The sequence below is a fragment of the Podarcis melisellensis genome, assembly GCF_964234715.1.
Source record: "Podarcis melisellensis genome assembly, chromosome: 2".
Taxonomy (NCBI): domain Eukaryota; kingdom Metazoa; phylum Chordata; class Lepidosauria; order Squamata; family Lacertidae; genus Podarcis; species Podarcis melisellensis.
Genome location: NC_138529.1, coordinates 99,694,945 through 99,719,813, shown reverse-complemented (window position 1 = coordinate 99,719,813; position 24,869 = coordinate 99,694,945). Strand labels below are relative to the sequence as shown.

At 45.1% G+C, this 24,869-nt stretch overlaps 1 protein-coding gene across 12 annotated transcripts in view; it reads right to left on the bottom strand.

The window, feature by feature from the left end:
• Nucleotides 1-19,335, bottom strand: part of CADPS (calcium dependent secretion activator) — a 337,182-nt gene extending 317,847 nt beyond the window's left edge. For all 12 annotated transcript variants that reach the window (XM_081901352.1, XM_081901356.1, XM_081901361.1 and 9 more), the window contains exon 1: nt 18,213-19,335. In XM_081901352.1, coding sequence (XP_081757478.1) covers nt 18,213-18,566 — 354 coding nt within the window. In that variant the 5' untranslated portion in view covers nt 18,567-19,335. The remainder of the gene's footprint in view (nt 1-18,212) is intronic.
• Nucleotides 19,336-24,869: the final 5,534 nt, after the last annotated feature.

The window sequence follows — 24,869 nt, the reverse complement described above, 5'->3', positions numbered from 1 at the left end:
TGTCTCCAGCAACCCCCACCCCAAACACCCATTATCCAACACCTAACGAGCAAAGAAATTGCACTTGCATATTATCAAAGGGGAGAGAACCATAGAATTATAGAACTATAGAGTTGGAAGGGGCTCTACGGGTCATCTAGTCCAACCCCCTGCAATGCAGGAATATGCAGACATCTCATACGGAGGTAGAACCTGCAACCTTGGCATTATCAGCACCATGTTCTAACCTATGTCTTGCTGAAATCTGGAGAGGCTTACCTGGTAGGGAGGAGCCACAGAGTGGCTGGGGAAACCCAGCCAGATGGGCAGGGTATGAATTATTATTATTATTATTATTATTATTATTATTATTATTTAATTATTTTATAACTCTCTGGCTATTGCAATAGCCCTGTGGTAGTGGAATCACTGCTGCTTTTGTTGTGCTTACCTGACTTTCAAGGTGGCCAAGGGGTGATTGTGGGTGCCTTCCCTTTCATTCTTCAAATTGTTGCTCTGGTGGTCTGCAATTTGCAACCTTCCTGGGTACTCAAATTCCCTGAAAATCATTTGGAAGTCTCAGCTGGGCTTTTCTGGAAGCATGGGAAAGTAGGCCCTATAGCCAACTGATATTCTTTTTAGTTTGATCTTTTTAGTGACGTCTCTTTATGTTTAAAGAAATCGGCACGGGAAGGTTTTTCCTTGTTTGTTTCACGGTAAAAGTAAGCTCTTCCCTTAAAAAGAAAACCAGCAAGTGTGCCTATCTTAGGCATTCACTAAACCAGCTTCCCTGGTTGCCCATGCTTCAGTTGCAGCTCAGGAGGAAATGTCATGATGCACTGTTTGTCTGAGATAAATACAAGTTTTTAAACACACACACTATCGCATAGGTACACAGGTACACTCATTCGAAAAGGCAAGCTTAGCTACAGCTTAGGCATACACCGAATGATGATAAACCCTGGCCTGTTGACCTGTAATGTGTGAATGGCTTTTACAGTGGACTGGAAGACCAAATCCTAACTCTGCATCATAGCCATGCCAACACTGATAAAGAAAAAGAGGGAGAAAGGAGCACACCAACTGTTCTTGCTCAAAACGCTGACTGTATTCCTCAGCCCACTGCCTTACAGTTCAAACATGTATTTGACAGCCCAGCGCATGAAGATTTACTGTGTAAGGGAATGAAATGCGCATGGTGGAATAAATAAAGAGGTTGCCCTATAATTTGCTGTTCCCTTGTTGTAGCACTGCAGCAGCCCACGCTGTGGGATAATTCTTAATATTGACTCCAGATTCACAAGACTGCATCTGGGTTATAGAAGCACAGGAATGTTTCTGCTAGAGGCAGGAACGGGTACACCTGAACAATTCATGATGAAAGCAATGGCTTTGGTCCTTCTGCTCAACGAAAGGTGCTTGAGTCAGAGGAGGCTTCCAGTGGTGGGAGAAGAAGGAACATTTGTAAAAATAATTCTTGCTGTAGCCCTTGCACCACTTCCCACATGGTTCAGCACAGCAGAAGAAGGACTTTGGCAGAAAACCAAATTGGCAAAAATGCCTTTCCCTCCTTTTGCAGTGAGAAGATACACAGATGAAAATCATTATTTTGGTAGTTTCTCCACTGAAGCAACATAGCCTGTTGATGAAACTTTTGTGGCTTTCTGCACTTATACGATTCTACTGTGTTCAGCTGTTGAGCTTGCTTGCTTTACTCTAAATCATGGATGAGGAACATTTTTCTTTTTAAAAAATAAATAAAAGTTTTATTGAAATTTTTCACAACACAATAAAAAGAACGAATTAATCTGCAAAGAATAATAACAAGAAAGAAACTAGAAGAAAAGTGAGAGAAAACTACAAAAATCCTCCCTCACCTCTATATTTTAACTTTTATCCCATACAGGATAAGGTGAGCTTTCCCAGCCACCAGTTAAGCCTGGGAGTATCAATGGGGAACTCTTATTCAGACTGAGGACCACATTCTGAAGGCCATAACTTTCCAAGGACCACATGCCATTGGTGGGTGGAGCCAGAGGCAAAAGTGGGCAGAGCAACAAATGCAAATTTTACCTCTGTATATGGTAGGCCAGTTTCTGCACTCACTCATACAACTTTCTCTAACCTCCATACAAGCAAGAGGCACTGTCGGAGCTCAGGGGCACAATCCAGCCAGGCAAAATCACTCAGGATGTAGAGCAGAACCAGTGAGGGCTGTGGCCTAGCAGCCCTGAGGACTGTGTAGAGACGCCTGGAGGGCCACATTCAGTTCCTGAGCTGGGCAGGTTCCCCACACCTATTAAAAACATTGTGTGTGAATTTCCCCCCTCAGAATTTGGCATCAGGATCATAGAATTGTAGAGCTGGAAGGGACCTTGAGGATTATCTTGTCCAACTCCCTGCAATGCAGCAGGAATATGCAGCTGTCCCTTATGGGGACTGAACCTGCAACCATGATGTTATCAACACCATGCTCTAACCAAGTGAGCTATCCAACTGAATGTAGGAAAACCAGCTATGCCAAGCCCTAGAGCAGAGCTGTGTCCCTTGTAGGTATCAGCGGGTGCCTGCTGAGGCCCACTGTTCTGCAGAGGGCCCTCTGTCAAGCCCCAGAACCTCCTTGCTTTTCCTCCTCACTGTCACTGTCTGGTCACCTGCCCACATTGAGCAGAAGACCTCCACTTATATTCTGCCCAGGGGCAGAGGGCTACTAAAGGGGCAACAGGGGAAGTGGTGAGAAGGTGAGAAGCGGTGCCTACCGGGGGCACTGCCATTTAAATAATGAACCCACCTTTCCCAAGAAGCCTTCACCACAACTCCTTAGTCTTCCAATCTTACTGTACCTAAGCCAACTTACGTGTCCCTGAAATAACTGTTTGAGTTTAAGAATGTTAACACACCTGTCTTCTTGGCCCTTCCCTTGCCATGCATGTTGATGATGCTATTTAGTAAGAGTAACAGCACACCTCTTTTGAACTGTCCTCCCACAGGCTAGATACTAGGGTTGCCATATTGTGAAGAGCAAAAAAGAGGACACATTCGTCGACTTCTAGTTTTAACTGTGGATCGCTATGATGACTCCGCCAATGAAAAAGTGGAAATGTCCCTGGAAAAAGAGGGCAGAAACTTGCTTTTTCTGTTTTAATTGAAAACCAAGATGACTCCATCTTTAGACTCCATTCAGGCTTCTGTGCAAGTCCATAGCCAGTTGGCAGTAATAGTTATTGTTTCTAATAGGATTTGAAAACCCAAGCACTTTGTAGCAAGTTATAAAAAGACCCAGGACAGATTTTGCCTGCCTGTAGCCTCCCGATCTAAAAAATACGAGCAGCCCTGCAGGAAGGTTTCTGTTGCTTTCCCTTTCACCTTCACAGAGCCTCATTAACCTCACAGCATATACAAACAGTTTTAGACTAGCAGTATTAAATCCTCACATTTGAGACAATAAAGGCCAGATGGTGATAAAGGTGCAATAGATCATCTTGGAAGAACCGGTTCTTCAACGTTTAGAAACTCGTACCCCCACCTTAGCCTCACAGATGGCAATAGCAATAGTTTCTGCACAGATAGGTTCATTATTCCTCTTTCCTCATAAATTGAGCAAAGCTTTTGGCCCGCTAGCTTTAAAAAAATCAAATAAAAATAAAATACGGCAGGAGATTCTATGGCAGCGCATCTTAAAGGTCGTTGCCGAAACGTAATACTGGAAAGCCAAGGCTGGCTGCAGATCTGGCCCTGCCTTCGTTCATTGCTGACTTGGAGATGATGTTTGATTGCTGCCAACAAGACTGACACAGCAGAAATTAAAAATGGAGGCCCCCGTGGCCAAACACAGCAAGCTAGCTCTTGCATTGAGAAGTGAGGTGCTTCTGAAGGCCTTTAGAAGCCAGCCTATCGCCATGATCCCAAGCATTGTTGCTTGCAAGGAAGTCCCATCTCTCTCAAAGAAAGAGAGCTGCACCACTTTAAGGCAGCCTGAGCACACTGATAATATTACAGTCCTGTTCCCTGCTGCAAAGGCACACAGATCCAAATGAGTGATGCCCTCAAAACATGTATTTCCCAGCTCATGCGCACCTCAAAAAGAAGACAAGCAAACGCTCGGTTAGACATCACGCTGAACACAGGTACAAGTGTTCGTGTGAAAGAGTGTACTTGTGTTGATTGGTAGAGCTCACCTATTAGTGTGCACAGTGACACAACCTCCATTACAGCCTTCCCCGCTCCTCCTCCAGAATTCCTATCCAGAGATAACTGTATCCCACTGGTATTCCATTCTGCCCTCTAGGTCTAAGACCAAGCTCTCCAATTCACCCAACTTAGCTCGGCAGGTTCTAGCATTAGCGTGTAAACACTGGCATGAAATAACAACAACAACATTTACACCCCACCTATCTGGCCAGGTTTCTCCAGCCACTCTGGGAGGCTTCCAGCAAAATGTAAAACATAATTTAAAAAGCATGCAATATCTCTTCAAGTTTACATTTTGACCTGTGGTGCTTTGTCCTTTCTGAATTGCTATTTTGCACCCAGCACTCACAGTGCTTAGTTTTATGGTTCACATATTTAAATTTCCATCAATTTTATCATCTTCATCCCAAACCGCCTCCCCAATTCTTGCTGGCTCCCCTCCCCAGCAATCAATTTAAAAGCTACTCTATTACATGGTGGTAGGAAAGAGTTTGTGTTCACTGGGCAATTGAGGGACAGATTCCGAGCCCCCTGCACTTCCGATTATGTAACTAAGGACATAGAGGGCTTTGAACTGGGCTCCAAAAACCAATAAGAACACAAGAGTCTCCTGGGTCAAAGGCCCATCTAGTTATCAGAATGGCCAGTCAGATCCTTAGGGACCCCCAAGCAGAACCTGAGGGCAACAGCACTCTCCCCACTTGTGATTCCTCACAACCGGTACTCAGAGGCATGCTGTCTCCAGCAGTGGTGAACAAACATAGCCATCGTGTCTAGTAACTGCTGATAGCAGTGGTGTGCGGCGAAATTTTTCATAGGGGAACAGTTAGGGCCTTGTGAGGGTGATTGGTGGGGGTGGGGAGAGATATCACATGCAGGAGCATCACAGCTCCCTCCCTAAGATGGGCAGAAACTTCCTGGGCTTTGGGAAGGAGGCATCTGAGTAACATTTAGGGGACTAGCCAAGTTCCCCATGTCCACTGAGTGCCTGCCACTGGCTGATAGCCTTATCATCTGTGAATTTGTCCAAGGTGGTGGTCATCAGTGCCTCTTGTAGGAGCAAATGCTATGTTCAAAACTTTGTGGAGAAACAATGCAGTTTTCTAAGCCCAACCCCAAGCAAAACAAGGGGTGTAGCAGGCACCTAATGTTCCTTCGGGGAACAAACACACTCTCTCAGCCTACTCTCTCTCTCATACACATTGTAAGGCAGCCTTACTCATTTTCGTAAAAAATGAGGTGCCAGCATTCTTATCATAATAAAAGTGCCAGAGGTGCTAGCAGACTCTCTCTACTGGCGACAGCAGAAAATGAGGTGCTGGTATTCTGTGCCACTGAGCACCATTACAACAAAAGCACCCTACAGATGCAACGTGGTTAGGTTATGGGTGCTTAGCAAACAGGGCCAGGTTTCGTGAATGAGCAGGATGCTGGTCCCCATAAGATGCATCATTGTTCCCTGCTTAATTCAGAACCAAATTATCTGGCTTCAGTCCTTATTTAATTAACAGCAGACTGGATGTTTTCTCTCCATCACACTGATGTGTGTGATGAACTACAAGCAGGGGCCGCAAAATGCATCAGAGTTTGTTGGCTTGGCAGAGCTTATTTGTACCTGTGGAGGCCAGTCTGGGCAAAGATCCGGAGGCACAGATGGCCCCGTATTTGGTCCAGTTGGGGCTTTGCATCCAGGTACTGGGTACTTTGAAACCCACTCAATCAAATGGCAAACATTAGATGTTTTTTCTCCTCCCACAACATTTATGGCCTGGCTGTGTTGGATGAAGGGGTGGGTTTTGTAAACACTGATCCCTTGGCAAAGGGAAAGACAGATGCTTGGATGTGGGTTGAGAAACAATACCCAAGTTAGACAATGTAATGACAAACTAATGGAAGAGACACACTTTTTAAGGAAAAATGAACGTGGATATTGGTTGGTAGCCGGGGCTCAGGCACAACAGAGGAGTTGCTGACTGGATTCAGGTCATCAGTACAGCCTGCAGTGGCAATGAGACACAAGCACTGATATTCACTCTGAAGGTGGCAGCCATGAGTCCCTGGGACACTCAAACTGGATCCCTAGAGACAGTTTCCTCAGCGCTTGCTGTATGGACACCACCACATCAGGCATCTCTCGCTCCTCATGGCTGCCCACTTGTACAGGAAGCACATGGGGTAGGAAACAGGTGAAGGCTTGTTTGGGATGTTTATCTCTAGCCCCATTGAATAATCTCTACTCTTCAGCAAGACAGTGGTGCCTGGGAAAGGTAGTCCGGGACTAGAGAGACAGAAGGCCTCAGCTAGAGAGGAGTTTGTTGGAGGAAGTTGTTCCCTGCTAGATGTCCACGGTCCTCCAAGCCTTGTGTCTGACCTTCCTTATTCTACAGACCTGGGATCTGTGAACCATCTCTCTGTTTTGTCAGTTCTGGTACTCTCCAGCACCCTAGTCTGCTAACTGGACCTCTTACCTTTCTGGCCGTCTCTAGGTTGGGTCTTTCCAAAGACAGGATGTTGCACTCCCAATAAAGAATAAGCTGGGTATATTATCCCCAGGGTCAGAGGCAGTATGCCTCTGATTATTAGCATTTGGGGAGGTAAACAGTAGGAATGAGATACTGTACCCATGTCCTCCTTGTGTGTTTCCCATAGGTACCTGGTTGGCCACTGCGGGAAATTGGTTTTTGAACTAGGTAGACTTTTGGTCTAATTCATCAGGGATGTTCTTATACTCTGGGTTGTCTGCTGACTCTCAATTACTCATTCAGACTCTACACAGGTGCTGGTTAAGTTTTTAAAAAATTATTAACAGGTTCTATAGAAGTCCCTGCAGCAGGGGCTCACCCAGGCTAAGGGAAAAGAAAAAGCAGGGAGTTTGGAGACTGTATTTAAGGGGACATTGTGCTTGAATGTAACACACATGCCAGAATACATAGCTGATGAGCTGTGTTCAATTTCATAGGTCATAATTTATGTAAGATTCTTCTTGCTTCATTATACAAAGTTAATTGGCATTGCATGATTTAGTGTACACATGGTCATAGGATTTATACAGGATTCCAGCGGCTCACTTTCATGCTTAAAAATGCCGTGTATGATCTATCTTCTCTCAGCATCAGTCACTGGAGCAAGAGTGTTTCAAATACGCCAAGGCAAAAGGATTCCAAATCAACTGCTTTGCAAATGATTCAGTGATCTCTGTGAATGAAATAAGGGAGGAAAAGACCCCTGTGGAGGTAGGTAGATAAATGATAAATGCTAAACCTATTATGAGTGGTTGAAATTACTAACACAAAGGCACACTGCTTCAGGGAAAGTGTCTAGACTATGTAGAATGCAGCTATAAATAATACTCTAAAGACAGAATTCTACTCTGTGCTCAAAAGCACAATCTGAATATGCCTCTGCACTGCATCGGTTTTTGCAGTACCTAGTATCTTTGAGTTGATAACTCTCCACAAATTAGCAACTACCAGCGGCACTGGCAGTAATCTTTGGCATTTAAGAGCCACTCAGTAATTATAAATGGTTAAGTAAGAACCTGGATTGAAAGGTATTTATTTGCATTTTCCTGACTTAAAGTAACAGAGTGTAGAAGACGACAGTGAACGGTAAGCATTTAAATCCACTCTAATTAAGAGGAGGCGAGGCTGCAGGAAAATGAATTGGAGGAATATTTTACCTGGACATATGAGCCTTCTATAGATGGGTTCCAGGTTTGCTTCCAAGATGGCTTTTCATACATGGCACACCTCCACTAAACGAGAGTGAACTCCACCAAATTAGCTCTTTAATAATGTAACTATTAATACTTGTTTAAAGCTTATTTTGAAGCATATAAATGTAACTAATTAATAACAATACATTACAAATTTACTATAAAACTTGTTTCAAAATAATTTTCTGACAAAGCTTCTTTTAATTAATTTTACTTAGGAAAGCAAATAAAAGAAAACAATGCTCGCTGAGTAGCATTTTTGACTACTTTTGAGGCTGTTTTCAACATCTTTAATCATGATACTTCTCACAATACAAAACTGGCTTCCAAATACAACTTGATTTTTGTAATGGTGTTGCTATTTGCTCCTGACTGAGCTCAGTGACTTGTACACTGTGCTGGCATAACTCACTTCCTGTTGCCACTGCCACTCTCTTCCCTCCAGCAATCTATGTTCCCTCTTCCAACTTCTAATTTAGTCATCCATTTTGTTTGGATGACTCCAAATCCATTTTGGGAAGAATGACTCAACCTTTGATTCAAAAGCAGGGAATCTCCTTTTCTATATGAAAAAAAAGAGCATTTCAGGCTGAGGCTACCCCCGAAAGACCTCTCCTCTGCTGAATAATCCTAAGGACATAGTTAGCTTTGCTTAGTGTCAAAAGGCATTAGGAACATAAGAAGCTGTCTTGTACTGAGTCATAGCAATGATCCACCTAGCTCAGTGTTGTCTATACTGACTCCCTGGAGCTCCCTGGAGTCTCAGGCAAGGCTCCCTCCTCACCAGGGATGGAACCTGAGGTCTTCTTCATACAAAGCAGATGCTCTACTACCAAGCTACAACCCTTTCATTGCTACCTATACCTATATCAACAGCCATTTATCAGTTATGATAATAGAATCATAGACTTGGAAGAGATCCTAAGGACCATCGAGTCCAATTCTCTGCAATGCAGGAATCTCAATTAAAGCATCCATGACAGATGGCCACCCAACCTTTCCTCCAGTGAAGGAAAATTATCCACCTTCCGAGGGAGTCCATTCCACTCTCAAACAGCTCTTACCATCAGAACATTCTTCTTGATGTGACATCCCTTGAGATATTTGAAGATGACTATCATATCTCCTCTCAGTCTCCTCTTTTCCAGGCTAAGCATACCCAGTTCCCTCAATCATTCCTCATAAGGGTTTCCAGACTCTTGATCATCTTGGTTGCCCTACTCTGCACATGTTCCAGCTTGTCAATATCCATCTTAAATTGCAGTGCCCAGAACTGGACATGGTACTTCTGGTGTAGTCTAAGGCAGAATAGAGCTGTGCTATTGACTTTGCTTGATCGAGACACTATCCTTCTGTTGACACAGCCTAGAATAGGCTTTTTTGCTGCTGCATCACACTGTAGACTCATGTTAAGCTTGTGGTCCACTAAGGCCCCTAGATACTTTTCACATGTACTACTGGCAAGCCAGATGTCCCCCAGCTTATATTTGTGCAGCTAGTTATTCCTGCCTAAGTGTAGAACCTTACATATGTCCCTGTTGAAGTTCATGTTGCTAGATGGGCCCAGTTCTCCACTCTGTTCAGGTTATCTTGAACTCCAATTCTGTTGACTATGGCATTAGCTACCCCTCCCAGTTTGATACCACTGATAGCTACATCCTCTGTGAATTTGTCTAATTTAAGCAGCAGTTGGGTGGCCATCTGTCAGGGATGCTCTAGCTGCATCCCACACAGCAGATCTTGCATTGGACTAGATGAACTCCACAGTCCCTTCCAACTCTACGATTCTTTGTGGCCACCAACCCACAGGAAGCTCACGGGTAGCACCCATGCCCTACTGTTTGCCACAAGTTCCCCATCACCTAGAAGCTACCTGCACATTGCTGAGATCCAAATCTACCATGTGCACATGCGCATTTGCTACAATAGCTTTTTTTTAAAAAAAAAAGAAAACTGATTTCTTATGCATTTAAGGCAAGATTTTAGTAGCAGTTGCATGAGGGATGTTGGGTGCCAGTGCTGTGCCCAACCCTTATCCTCCAGCTTTGAGAAGCACTTTGCCCTCTGTGCAAGAGGGTCATGGGAAGCTGCCTGGCACCAAGTCAGACTAGTGGTCCATCAAGCTCAGTCCTGTCTGGCAGCAGATTTCTAGGGTTTCAGGCAGGTGACATTTCCTGCCAGGGATTAAGCCTGGTACCCCCCTTCAGCACGGGAGGCAGCACCTCCCTAAGGTGCTACAGCACCTCCCCAAGGGTAGTAATTTTTTCTTTCCTTTTCAAGGAAAAGAATTTCTCCAAAAATTTCAGGACAGGGTTCAGACTTTTTAAAGTTATGCAAAATTAACTTTCAAAAGTTATATTTCTTTATGCAGCATGGTGCTGCAGTCCTCTGTAGCTTCCCCTGGTTTCCTTTTTAACTTTTAAAAATTGTTCAACTTTCAGATTCTCCAGAGTCCATCTTTCCTGGTGCCTGAAGACACACAATCAAGGATACTGCCTGTGGAGCACCAGAGAAGAGGGCAGACAACAGCAATTAAAATAAATAAATAAATAAATAAATAAATAAAATGCCCATTACATCTCTCTAGAGAAATAGAGAGGCTTCCTGATAATATCTAATGATTTCTTTCCAAGCAAAAGGACTTTGCTAAAAAATAATAACAAGTACGTGGTAAGCAGCTTCTCAGTTGCCATCTTCCTGGAAAAGGGCATCATAGGGTTTTGATGGTACCCAGAAAGGCTGCAGATTGCTAAGCGATGCTTTTACAATGGAAGAGGACGCTCCCCTCCATGGCGCCCTTGTAAGTAAGCCCAAGAAACCAGCAGTTTCCTCATAACAATTTCACTGAAATTTTCCTTTCCCTTTGAAATTTCTGCAAAAGCAAGTTCATCCATCTCTGCCTATGTCTCTCCCCCCACCCCTCCCTCTGAATACAGAAAAATAAAGTGGATTCAAATTTTGACACAGCACTATGGTGGTTGCATTACTGGGCCTAATGAACAAAACAGGCAAAAGGATTGTTTCTATTGGACTAAAAGATATGGCCACTGAATTTACATATGTACATTTTCCTCTGCAGAAGTTATTAAGAAACCAAGAATGCATTCAGGATGCAAAGAAACGCAACACTCAAAGAATAATCGTCTATCTCACATATTGTCTTGCATGACAGACGAATGCCAACATCACAAGGCGACCAACACTCCAGCAGCAACCATGTAGATGAAACAAAAGGCTTTGAGCTCTTGGATGAACTCTGTGGCTTAATTTTCCTTCCAACATGATCTCTCTCCATTTGACCTCTCTCTATCCCAAAGAGAAACTTACACAGCAGCACCTTCAGAAAAGATGTCCACGGTTTCATTCAGAACACTTCAAACTTGTAATTGGGGTGGAGCAGTAGGTCTAGTCCAACCGCCTGACAAAAAGCTAAACGATGCCTTTACCACTCCCACGGTAGAAGAATAAGAAGAGTTTGGATTTGATATCCTGCTTTATCACTACCCGAAGGAGTTTCAAAGCGGCTAACAACCTCTTTTCCCTTCCTCCCCCACAACAAACACTCTGTGATGTCAGTGAGGCTGGGAGACTTCAGAGAAGTGTGACTAGCCCAAGGTCACCCAGCAGCTGCATGTGGAGGAGCGGGGAAGCGAACCAGGTTCACCAGATTACAAGTCCACTGCTCTTAACCACTACACCACACTGGTGATGACACCTGCCCGATTCAGACCACAGTGTGCTCCAAAGAGGCAGTAGGAGCATATTGGAGCTGAAAGCTCCATCAAGTAACTCCATCAGGGCAGCCGAACCCCAACCTCAGGAAGAAATGCTGGGCCAGTCCCTCTGTGAGCATCTCTAAGCAATCTGACCTTGTAGAACACATTTTTTGAGCCCCAAATATTACTGTCACACATATCTTCAGCAGTGGCACAAACCATCCTTTGAAACTTCCACAGCAACTTCCTGCCTCCTAGTATTGTGTCCCTAGTTGAAGGATTGCAACATTAACTGCAAAAGGGCAGAAGAATTGTAGAACAACCAATACTTCTGTCATCAATCTGCCTGCCATTGAGCAGCCCACCTGAAGCCTCTTCTTAGAAGGCAGATCCGAGTATCTCTCTATTGCTGAGAGATAGTTTAAATTTTCTTTGCATATCCTTTTTCTCTCCTACCTGGTGCTTTCCCTCTTATCTCATTTCTAAACTTGGTATTGGGCAAGAGCTTGTTTTCATTAATTATTTGTGAAGGGCATAATTTATTTTAAGCATGATGGTGATGATGCTGACAGTTGTGTTGAGAACGGAGATCTTTGGTGCTATGTTATTTTCTCTTTTTACATGCTAAAGTCCACAGATCACTCTCCTAAGCAACTGATCCTGCTCATTAGATTTGATTATCTTTCCATTTAGTGTGAGAAAATGATCCTAAACATGCCTACTCCTAATACAAACAAATGAAAGTCTGAATGAATGAATGAATGAATTCATCTACCTCCACTGATAGAGAAATTTGTCACCTGCATTTATCCAAAGTACATATATTATACTAAAATTTGACTTTGTGTGGCCCTCAGGTCACAGCTTCCCTCAGCACTGGGATGGACACTGATATATACTTACTTCCAGCGACTAAAGTTAGGGAAGGGCAAATCTGTCAATTTCAGTTTCTTCCTCAGTTTTTTAAATTTTCCCTTGAAAGAGTAGTGGGAATTTCAGGAAGTAAAATAGTGCAGGAGGTAACCGACAAGGAATAATGCCTTGCTATGCAAAACATGGGTACCCTTTCTTGCATACCAAGTTTGGTAACTCAGTCTAATCCCCAAATCCCACAAGATCTCGGCAAAATCTCACAAGATCTCACAGAGCGCAAGAGGTCTTTCCAGAAGCCAATTCCACTGCTAGGGTTTTGCAGGTGCCATCATGCAACACAGATAAGAGAGGTGGGGCACCAGTGGTGTGGGTGGGTGTGGTGATAGCATGTTCCTGTTTTGCCTCAAGTGTTGAAACAGGAAGCAACACTCCTGGTTTGAATGTGCATGAGGCCACCACTTTGCTGAAACTAAGCTGATCCGGGTCTGGACAGTGTTGATGGGTGGCTGCCTTGGGAGTCATGTGGACCCTCAGGAAGAAAGGCAGTTTGGACACAGCTTACCGTGGAAAAGCAATATGGAACTAAACTAAACTTCCCTGCTTGTGCTAACCTCAGCAACTCCCTGTTTTCATAAAAGCATTCAGCCGTTACAACTATTGCTGGGATCAAAGCAACAGAAAGGATGTTTCAGAATGGGGAGACTAAGCCCACTGTGCTGCTCTGAAGACTTCAGATGCTCCAACTCTGTTCAGAATTCTTGAAACATGTGACAAAGTAAACACCTTTCGGCTCTTGAAACACGTAATGATGTAAACAACTCTCCTTGCCATTTTAGCATACCTCATCATCCCTTCAATGAAACTGCAGCTGATGCAACTGTCTTACAATCCCTTTCCTGCTCCAGACGGACAAGAAGCTGAGCTCATCCAGCTCCAAAGCAGCTTCACAATCAATAAACAAAACAAGAGTGGCTGTTTCTTCTTTAGAGCAGTACAAATGTGCGTCAAAGACTGCCTCTTTCTTTTCTGGAGGCTGAGTAGTTTGCATGGTGGAGGAATTAAAAGTTGTGTGTGGTGCCGTTCCTCCCCCCACCCAGGCTCAGATTCTCTCTGTCTCAGAATGCTGACATCTCCGTCAACAGTTCCAAAAGATCTTGAACAAATGAGTCATTCTTAATGTAGGAAGGCAAAGATATTTGCTGAAACCAATCTGTCTCAAAGAGCGACCATGTGCGCTCATCATAACTACTCTTCAGATATCTGGAGGATACCATTCAGATTGTCCAAAACAAGATATACTGTATTTATGTTGAGAATGCAACACTATCAGGTCATAGAAAGAGCATGAGTTCAACTCAATTCACTTTCGAATCTGCCACTCATAAAAACAGCCAGTCACGAAACAGAAATGAACACATAACACAATCATTTTGCTGCAATTAGTTGTTGCAGTAATGAGTTTGCTTGAGGCTCAAATCTCGCTTAAGGCAGTGCATGTATTGAAGACAAGGAGAATTTTCCCTAAGTAATAGCAAGAGGTGGAATCATCTCACGCAATCTCCATGGAAGTGCTAATTTAAGAATATGCATTAAAACCCATTCTTTAGACACAGCTGGAGACTCTGAAGGGAGACAATGGAAACTCTTCTACTCAAAAGCAGTTCTGGAATATTGGTCAGTGCACTCCCCCCTTAGCTTCAACATAAGTGACAGAATCTTGATGTCAATGGACTATTCTGATTCTGCCATCTTCATTCATTCATGCATTCATTTCATCTCTACGGATAAATTTTCCGTGGGTTGTTTTAATTCATAATATGGCCCCATTAGGTTTTATGTCCTTTGCCATGTGCTTTAGCCAGTTGTGCCACATTTACTATTTAGGACCCTGGCTTGGTTTAACTCAAGTGTTTGGGCCACTATACTACTACTGATGTACAGAGAGTTAAATTATTTTCAAGTAAAGTTTGTTGCCTTAATTGAGCTGCAAACCTATGTTATGCACTGTTTCTCTCTTATATAAAAAAGAAAGAAAAAGATTGTACAGTATATGCATCAGCTGCCCAAGGTCCCAAATTCCTTAGTCCCCAGAATCTCCACCTCAAAGGCTCCCAAGGCTACAGACCCTGGAGAACCACACTCAGCCAGATCAGATCCCACTGCAATTTAGCTCAGTATGAGATTGCACCATGTTTTCATATTTGCTAAATGTTTGCATCCTCATTTACTATTTGGGGGGAGAGGGGAGAGGGGAATACTAATTCTCATTTCAACATAACCTTATTGATTTCTGCTGGGGATTTCCACCCACCCACCAGACCACACAATATTTGCAATGTTTTAAAACTTATCTTGGCAACAACCTCACACAACAGAAGCGTTCCCATTTTACAGGTGGCAAGTCAAGGTGGCTGGCCCAGCAAAGTATTATGGCTGAGCAGACATCTGAAAGAATGCCTTCCACATCAGAGCTCAACATTTCTGATCCATGTAGCACCCCTTCCACCTGCTCCCTGTCTACCTTCAAATGAAGTTTTCTTTTTGAAACCTACTACTCTCACCCCCCCGTCTTATATAATATGGAGAATTTATATTGCATTGAGTGAGAGGGGATAACAAAATGCACAACTGTCAGCAGCTTGATACAAAAACCATCAACCCCAAACCTAAAACCACCCAAGGCAATAATATTCAAATATAATATGCACTATCATCAATGTATCCCATATAGATAATACATGTGTATAAGTGTTTGACCTTCCACACTAAACTCTCCAGTTAGTCCCTCTGCAAACTGTGTTCCCCTGAATAATTTTTTTCCAGCCTCCTTTTTCTCGAATGGGCTAATAATAGCCTTGTGATGCGACAAACTGAATGAATTTTTGAATGTCATTTCCATCAATATGTCCTAGAGACGTTCTGGTTTAGAAAGGTCGTTGGTAAGGCATGCAGCCATTTGGCATTCTTAAAAGTTTGCCTCTAAGGTTTTGAATAAACTAAATGTAACTTTGCTTTTTGTTTTTCCCCCCAAATAGAGTTTTAAAAAGCTATGTGAGAGCATCACTTAGCTAGAGAATGAGAAGGGAGGCAGATGCAACTGAGTTATCTGGTGTTCTTCACAAAACACACAAAACCAAACTAATTTGCTGTGATTGTCTAGATGATAGATGACCCTGCCCTTATAACTGAAAGTGTCAAATAGCAGTTCTTTTCATTGGGAGCTAAATTGTATTGCCTATTTCAAAGTCCACCTGGGTCCTCCGTGTCCCTCTTTATTCTTGTAATCTCTCTCTCTCTCTCTCTCTCTCTCTCTCTCTCTCTCTCTCTCTCTCTCTCTCTCCTTATCTCTCTCCTTATCTCTCTCTCTCTCTCTCACTCACTCACACACACAAATAAATAAATAAATATGAATAAAACCTGTTTGCTACTAGTTTTGTAGTGCCCCTTTGGTGAATCCATCTTGTGTAGGTCATACCGGCACTTTGACTGGAAAGGAACCTTTCCTCATAGCACAAGAGCAAGCTAGGTTTCATTCAGAAATATAGAGGTATCTGCTCACAAGCATGTTTTCCAGGCTAGGCCTTAGTGGAGTAGTAATTTTCTTTATCATCTTAGGTTCGTATTTGACAAACTACTTATTTATGACTATCCCTGCTGATTCCAGTGGGAGTTTCAAGTTTATGACCTTCATTTACGCAACAAAAATTGTGACAGTAGGGAGAATTGACTACCTTTCCTAAACATAACTCATTTGGAATTCATGGAATATAAACATAACCATCAGCAGCTCAGAGTTACCTTTACTGCAAAGAGTGCAATTTATTTAATTGCACAATGTTTAATAATACTCTGTACGAAGGCTGTACAGTGTATTCTAAGGTTTACTAAATCAGTAGGAGTTTTGCCATCTACTTCCATGAGATGTGGACTGCATCTTTAGGCTACAATCTTATGCTCCATTCAGTGCAGTGAGATATACTTGCAAATAAACATGTTATGATGGACTTGGCTCTTGGGCTGGAAATCTCTATTTTGGCAGGAACTCAGTGGTTGACCTTGGGAAAGTCACTTTCTGTCTCTAAGTCTCAGTTTCCAAGCTATAAAGTTTAGATCCTAGTGATCTGCTTCATAGGTCTGTTTGCAAGCCCAAAGAAGACAGCAGTGCTGAAGCACATCATATATTAAAAGTACTAAACTATAACTAGAAAATGCATCAACTACGGGACGCAGCGTGACAACGGCTGGATTAATTACACCTCTTTTTAAATAGATGTGCACAGAAGGCTAGGATCACACAACAGAGTACTAAGCACATGAGAAATTAAGGTATTTCACCCCCCTTTCAGTTTACTCAAACTCTGTTCGCTTTCGATGTGTCTCTGATTTAAAATTTAGCGTGCATGTGCAGCAGGTACCCCTGCTCCTGGTCAAAAGAATTATGCAGAGCTCATCTGTAGTGCTTTTTTGCATTATAGAAGAAAGACAGAAAAAAACAGGCATGAAAAAGAAAGTGATCTGAACTTAGCGTGAAGCATGTTATGCTCCTGTTAAACATCAAACGCTGCACCGAGAAGGCTTATGGCTGGGGCTCCTCCAGCAGGGACACAAAAGCTCTGCTGCAATAATTGGTTCTTACAGTAGCACAAGCGCGGCAGGCAACTGGGCCAGAGTAACCTTTGCTCAGAGCTCCTGGAGAGCAAGCGCTTGGCTGCTTCTCTCCAGCGGGTGCAGCAACAGTCACCTTGGGACTAGAGGGGTGGGGTGGTGGGTGCAAGAGCAGAGTGAAGGAGCCCTTCAGGACTCCAGAAACACATGGCCTGCTTTTACTCTTTGTGATGTGTTGACTTTTTTATTTTTATTTTTTTTAAAAAAGGCCTCTTCTGGGAATAGCTGCAGTTACATAAGGCACAGGGGAAGCAGCTGAGAGAGACAGAGAAAGAGAGAGAGAGGATATGGATCATCTGACTTCTTGTCCACTGCCAGGGTTATCCCTCTTCAAGCAGCAATGCTGGGTGGATTCTCTCCTACTTTCTTCTCTGGTGCTGCCTTTGTTTCTCACTTTCCTCTTCCCATCCCTGCACATTTCTGCTTCATTTCCACTCCTCTATCCCTTTGGCTTCCAGCAGTACTCCCATCGCCTTGATCCTGGGCCGAGAGGCCCCTCTGGTGTGTATGTGTGTCTCCCTCGTGTCCTTCCCGCTCCCTCTCCTCTTACTGCATTCGAATGCTGCAGGCAACTCCCATCCTTTCCAGCTCAGCAGCCCACTTCCCACCTCTGTGGTGGTGCTGGACGCAGACCAAGGGGAGCTGGGTTCAAAACCTGACTCAGCCATCTCTCTCTCTCTCTCTGACAAGGTCTCTCTGCTTGCACCTCCTGCCAGGGTTTTGTTGTAGAGAGGGATGAGATCATGGCTGCACATGCACTTTTTATATTGTATTAAGAAAGAGGGCTGGCCATGATGCCTAAAACTTGCCCAGGGAAGGGTTGCCTTCCCATGTCAGCTGGCCACAGAGGTCTCCTCCTGTCAACCTGGGGGGGGGGGACTTACAGTGCAGCATTAACTGTCCCTGGGGGGGTCTGCTTCTCTTGTTCTCCCACCTCCCTGCTCTGACCCTCCACTTCTGCTGAGCGCCAGGTGATGCTTCTCCTGTCTGCCCCGCTCCCCTCCGCAGACATCTCTGCCTCTTTGCAGGGTCTACCCGCCAGCCCTCCATTGTTCTCCCCGTCCAGGCGTTACCTTCTGCTGCCTCCGAGCCATGTCGGTGGGCTGCTTGGCATTGAAGGGGTAGGCGATGCACCTCATGACGAAGACATACAGCTGCAGCTTCTTCTTGCGCTCCTCTTCCTCCTTCTGCAGCCGCTCGAGCTCTTCCTTCTCCTTCTCGCTCACCACCGAGGGGCTGGGGCTGGAAGGCCGGACGCTGCTGCCGCTCCGGCTGCTGGGCTGCAAGCCCCCGCCGCCCCCTGAGCTCTCGCTGGTCCGGCTGGGCGAGAGCCGTGCCCCAGAAGCCGCCGGGGCCAGCACCTCCTTGCTGCTCTCCTCTTCCACGATCTCATCGGATTCCTCCTCGCTGGACGACGGGTCCAACATGCTGGCGGCGGATCGTGCCCTTGGCGCGCAGCTCTAAGCGGGAGAAAGGACCGAGGGCAGGCAGGCAGCACAAAGCCCGGCTTGCACTTCCAAGATGCCCTCCTTTCACAGTCTCCTCCGGCTCATCCGCCGAAAGGTGGCTGGCAAACCGAATAAAGTCTCGTCCTTCTCCTCCTCGGCCACTACCCTCTCAGCTCCCTGCAACTTCAGCCACCGAATCGCGCCAGCCGAGCTCCGGGAAAAAGTCGCGCCGGGGAGCCGGTGCCCGAGAAGGCGAGCTGCCTGCCGCTCCGATGCAGCTGACAGCCGAGAGGGCGCCGCCGTCTTCCCAACAGGAGAGACAGAGCGAGAGCAAACGAGCGCTTACGTGGGTTTATGGCTTTTAACTCTTGCCTACCCGGGACTGGCTCGGCTGCTTGCTGCACAGAGAGAGAAAGGCGTCGGGATCAAAGGCTGCCGTCGCGGCTGGCCTCGCTCTCTCTCTCCTCCAGCGAGGCCGGGCGAGGCCCCTCCTGCGATCGATCTATTAATACAGAGCTAGGCAGATGGTGCTCCTCCGCGCGCGCTCCTCTCCGCCTCTCTCGCTCGCCTCGCTCTCCCGCTTAGTTCCCGTCAAGCCAATAATAAAGCCGCAGGGCGAGAGGAGCTGACCAGGGTGCTGAATGTAAGCAGCCAACTGCAGAGGCATTGAAAAGCGCCCGGCGCAGCAGCGGCCACAGCGGCGGCAGCAACAACAAGCAGAACGGCCCACCCCGGTCTGCGCAGGCTCAGAGCTCCCGTCTCCTCCTCTTCCCTCCTCACTCACCCCTCCCTGCACGAGAGCGTAGCACATGACTGTTTGGGAAAGTGACGCCCCCCCCCAAAGAAGCATCTGCCCTTACGCTCCTTCCTTCCTTCCTTCCTTCCTTCCTTCCTTCCTTCCTTCCTTCCTTCCTTCCTTCCTTCCTTCCTTCCTTCCTTCCTTCCTTCCTTCCTTCCTTCCTTCCTTCCTTCCTTCCTGCACCCTCCTGCTGCCCCTCTGATTTCCCAGCCCTGAGTTCTTTTCTCCTTCTTCCTGATTTGACTTTTCTTCCCTGCCTCGCTTCCTCGAGGGATGGGGTGGGGCGGCGGAAGGAAACGTGGAGCGGCTTTGCAAGCAGAGCTGAGGAAGAGTGCCAAGGGGTTGGGGGTGTATGTGAGAGCAGCGGCAGGGAAGGTTAGGGGGCAGAAGTGAAGATCAGAGGAAGTGTGGGGAGGGGAACGCTGTGGTAACAGTATGGGAGGCAATAGGAAGAAATCCGATGGGGCAAGGAGGGGCAGGGGACGCTCTGGTTGCAGGCTGATCAGTCCATGGGAAAGGAAGGGCAAATTGTGATAGGGGAAGGGAATCCAGAAATCAGATCAGGGCAGAAGAAGGGCAATGAATCAGCTCTGGAGACGTGGGGATGAAGCTACAGTCCTAATCAGACCCATGCCTAGGCTTCGTTGTGCCCTTGGCAAGGAGCTGTATTGAAGCCAGGAGGTACCATGGACAAGAAACTCAAAAAGTTCATTTTTTTTGTCACCTTGCCACTCTGAGCCAGAGTGTAGAGGTGCAATTTTTGCACTCCCCTGGAAATGCACCCTTGGCCAATCTAACCAACCCCTAGGTACACCACTGATCCTAATTCCATTTACATGGGAGAAAGCCCTACTAAATTCAATAGGAGTAGACATAGTTAGGCTTGCACTGCAGCTCAGTTTGATCCTGCTCCCATAATGCTAGGAAGTCCAGCCAGTGAAAGTGATTGGCAGAGTATATTCAGGAGAAGTAAGAGAAGGCAAGTGTCCCCACAGAGCAGGATGTCACTGTGGCATTTGCTGCTATAAGGGCTGGTGGCGATGGTCGCTGGTTTAGCTGGCTTTAAAGGAGGGGGGAGGAATTAGGTAAATTCATGGAGGTTGTGTGTATAAGAGAGTAGTCATGTATGGTGGCCCTGTGGAAGGTTGATGTTCAGACGTGATAATAATAGTTTATTATTTATTACCCACCTATCTGGCTAGATTTCCCCAGCCACTCTCGGCAGCTCCCAACAGAATATTAAAAACACAATAAAACATCAAACATTAAAAACTTCCCTAAACAGGGCTGCCTTCAGATGTCTTCCAGAAGTCAGATAGTTTTTTATTTCCTTGACGTCTGATGGGAGGGCATTTCACAAGCCGGGCACTACTACCGAGAAGGCCCTCTGCTTTCAGTAGCGTAAAGTGTCAAGTGTACTAGGGAGCAACCATCACCCTCATGTCCTGTTTGTGAGCTTCCCAGGAGTACCTGGTCAATAAAGGAAGCAGGATACTGAACCAGATAAACCCTTGCTCTGATCCAGCAGGAATCTGTTTACACTGATATTCACACAAAAACACACCTCCTGCTGCAGTTTGATGGCTTAAGACAAAAATAACAGTTGTGAATTAGAACAAATTTCAGCAGAGTAAAGTTGATATGAAAGGTTAATGATGTCTTCCCAAGACTAAAAAGGTGTGTGGGTTTGCTTTTTGCAAAATAAAATGGCAGGTCACAACAGTCCCATTGAATTTCATAAGAGCTAAGTGGCTTTGGGAGGAGGGTCTACAGTTATATTTTTTTAAAGCACAATATTACCAAGTTTTTGCTGAACTGATTGCAGAGCACCACATACACTTAGCTAGCAGTAAGTTCCATGGAGCTCAGTGGGGTTTAGTTTAGTTTAGATTGGACATGTGCAGGGTTGTAGGAATCCTAGACACACTTGCTTGGGATGGAATGCTGCAAATTATGAGCTAGGAAGTCTTCATTTCAATCCTTGCTTTAGTCACAGACTCAATAGTGTTAAATAAACTGCTCTCTAACAACCCATGCCCATCTGCAATATGGGAATAATAGCATTAACAGTCTATCTTGCAAGAATCTTGTATAAAGATTGTCTGCAGCACTCTGTGAAGTACTTGGCCTGCCCTTGTTTATATATCTCTTCTCTCCCTCATTAGTGCTGTGACCATGCTGTTTCTGCCCAGTGTCTTACATGGCATCCCTGCAGTAACAGTACCACAGTGCTGATAAATCTGTTAAACTGGCAAAAGTATTTCTGGAGAAGTATATTCATGAATATGTAGATCCTGTTTTCTTGCATGGTCGTGCTTGCATTAAAGCTGCATACACAATGCAGTCTTATGGTACATCCTCCTGTATGAATCTCACTGCCTATTAAGGCATCGTAACAGGGTCCTGGTTAGAGTCTTGCCTCCTGGAGTACTTAGGACAATGGCAGGGTTTTCTCACAGCTAAAATGTAAATAATTGGGAACTGTGGATGTCAAAACAGCACTCAGAGCAGCTGAGCCAGTTCAGACACTTTAGTTTTCTCCATAGGTTACAGCCCCTGAATGCAATTGCACAGGAGAAGCATGGTCTGATCTAGGGATGGGGAGGAATTAAATTCAGTTAACATTAAAAGGCAAATCTACCAAATTCTCACTTTCGGAAACAAAAGAGTGTCATCCTTAAAAACGCACAATTTCCTGAATTTTGCAATGCAGGTCAAGTACTATGTGCAAAAATGCATATACTGGGGTAAAGTAGGGATAAAAAATGAATATATTAAACAAAATAAGTCAGGTAAATGCATTATATAAGGAAAAAATGGACAAAATGTATATTAGGCAAAATGCATATGAACTTGTGTATATTAAGAGAAATTTGCATTAAGTTGCTGGTGAATTTTCATGAGGACTTAAAAATAAATAAATCAGAAACTGGTGTTTAAATGTGGAGGACTGAAAAAATGAGAAACCAAGAGAAACAGAAATTGACGGATTTACTCATCTCGAGTCTGAGGTTGCAATCATACACAGTGCAATTCTAACAACATCTACTCAGAAGTGAATCTGTTGAATTCAATGGGGCTTAGTGCCAGGTCAGTGGTGTTAGGGTTGCAGCCTCACTTGGGGGTGAGACCATTGAACTCAGTGGGATTTATTTCTGAGTGGTAATACCTGACTGTGCTTTTATTCTTGTCGAAAGGTGTAGGGGTCTTATACCGTACCCCAAGGTTACTCATGGAGGACCTTGTGCCTATGGCTACTGCTGACACAGGGGTAATAAAACTGGCACAGATGGCGAGCATTAGCACTCACCATGATGAATATTGCCTCAAGGATTTTTACGGGGAGGGGAATGTGATTACTCCAAGAGCACCTATGCTGCTGTGCATTAAAATTTAAAGATCTTTCTGATCAGGCTCAACATGTAGGCTGCACATAAATGGAGATCAGGGCTGCCTGTGGAGAGCTGTACAAGTCCCCCGCAGAAGCAGAGAGTCATAACCATCGTGTTTCACTTCTGTTTGTGAATGGGAATAGGTGGAAGGGACAGGTCTCAAGTGAAATAGTTGCATATTTTCTTGTTTCACATGTAGTTTGGGGGTAACGCTTCTGACAGTGAGCCTGGCTCTTCTATTCCTGTACATTGTTCAGAGCACTGCTGTCACCTCTGCCTTGAGCAGTCCTCTGCTCACCTTGAAAAGGGGGAGGGGCTAGAAATGATGCCTTAACATAGTCTATCTCCCTTTCCCCCTGATTGGATTACCCAGTGGGGTCACCACCCAGTGGCTGTAAAAGACAACTGAACTTTGGAACATCGTATATACGGACTTCTTTGGGAAAATAATGCAGGATAAGCACGGACAACTGAGAAACACTGACTTCCGAGCCATCCAATTGGAGAACAGCCTTTACCAAAGGCGTCATGGACTTTGAAGATGTTCAAACTCAGGACAAAAGGGAGAAACGTGCTAAGAGGAAGGGAAACTTGGCAAACCCTCACCATGATCAACTCTTGCCCAGAAACCTGTGTCCCCACTGTGGAAGGCTCTTGGGTCGGGGTAATGTTTAGGGTTGTGGTTCTGTTGCTGTTATAATAATAATAATAATAATAATAATAATAATAATAATAATAATAATAATAATAATAATATATTTATACCCCACCCATCTGGCTGGGTTTCCCCAGCCACTCTGGGTGGCTTCCAACAAAACACTAAAATACAACAACCTATTAAACATTAAAAGCTTCCCTAAACAGGGCTGCCTTTAGATGCCTTCTAAAAGTTTGTAGTTATTTTTCTCTTTGACATCTGGTGGGAGTGCATTCCACAGGGTGGGTGCTACTACCGAGAAGGCCCTCTGCCTGGTTCCCTGTAACTTGGCTTCTTGCAATGAGGGAACTGCCAGAAGGCCCTCGGCACTGGACCTCAGTGTCTGGGCAGAGCGATGGAGGTGGAGATGCTCCTTCAGGTATACTGGGCTGAGGCCGTTTAGGGCTTTAAAGGTCAGCACCAACACTTTGAATTGTGCTCGGAAACGTCCTGGGAGCCACTATTAATGCCCTAATTGCTTAAAATGTTTTGCTTTAGACATTTTTTAAATTGTGTGCTTTAAAATCTGGGGCTTTTGTTGTTGTTTTTTAAATTAAGGGACGTAAGATGTGCTGGGAAGAGAGGAGCTGAGGAAAGCAGGGGTGACCCCAATTGCAGTGGTTCTGGGCAAGGGGAGGTATGGGGTGGAGGTGGGGCAGGCCAGGTATGGGGCACATGGAACAGACAGTTGGTGACTATGCCATGTGCCAGCCCCTCCTCCAACCTGGGAAATTATGGTTGCCCTATCAGCCAGCCCTCGGGTCTGTGGCTGCTGTTGCTGAATGCCAGGTCGGCTTAGAGTAAGACCTTCCTCATCCATGATCTGATTGTGGATGAGGAGGCTGATCTGGTCTGTATCACTGAGACCTGGGGTGTGTGAGCAGGGAGAAGCTGGTCTCACCCAGCTGTGCCCACCTGTGTACTGAGTGCATCATTAGGGCAGACTTGAAGGTTGGGGAGGGGAAGTCTATAGAGATTTTCTCTCTCTTTCTCCAGGCTCTTTGACCAGTTAGGGGGTGGGTGGGATCCAGAGTGTGTGTTCTTGACAATGGGCAATTGGGACAGTTAAGGGATTCTGCCGGTTTACTGCCCACCTTGGTGCTCAGCAGTCTCCCCGCTTGAACTGACAGGCATAGAGGCAGTGCTGAGGACTCCCTGACTGCTGGCTTGTGGGGACTTCAATATCCATATAGCCAACTCCTAGTGGCCGAGGAGGTCTTTGGCCCACCAATAAAATATGTGAGAAAGCTGCCCCCCCCCAGTTAATGGGCAATGCCATTCAAATTGTATGAATGCACCGCATCATGGGATCAATTATGTGGGGCAGGGCTTACCTGGGCCCCCAAATATTTTATTCAAGTTGGCATCCCTGATAAAAAGGCAGTTGGCTCTGG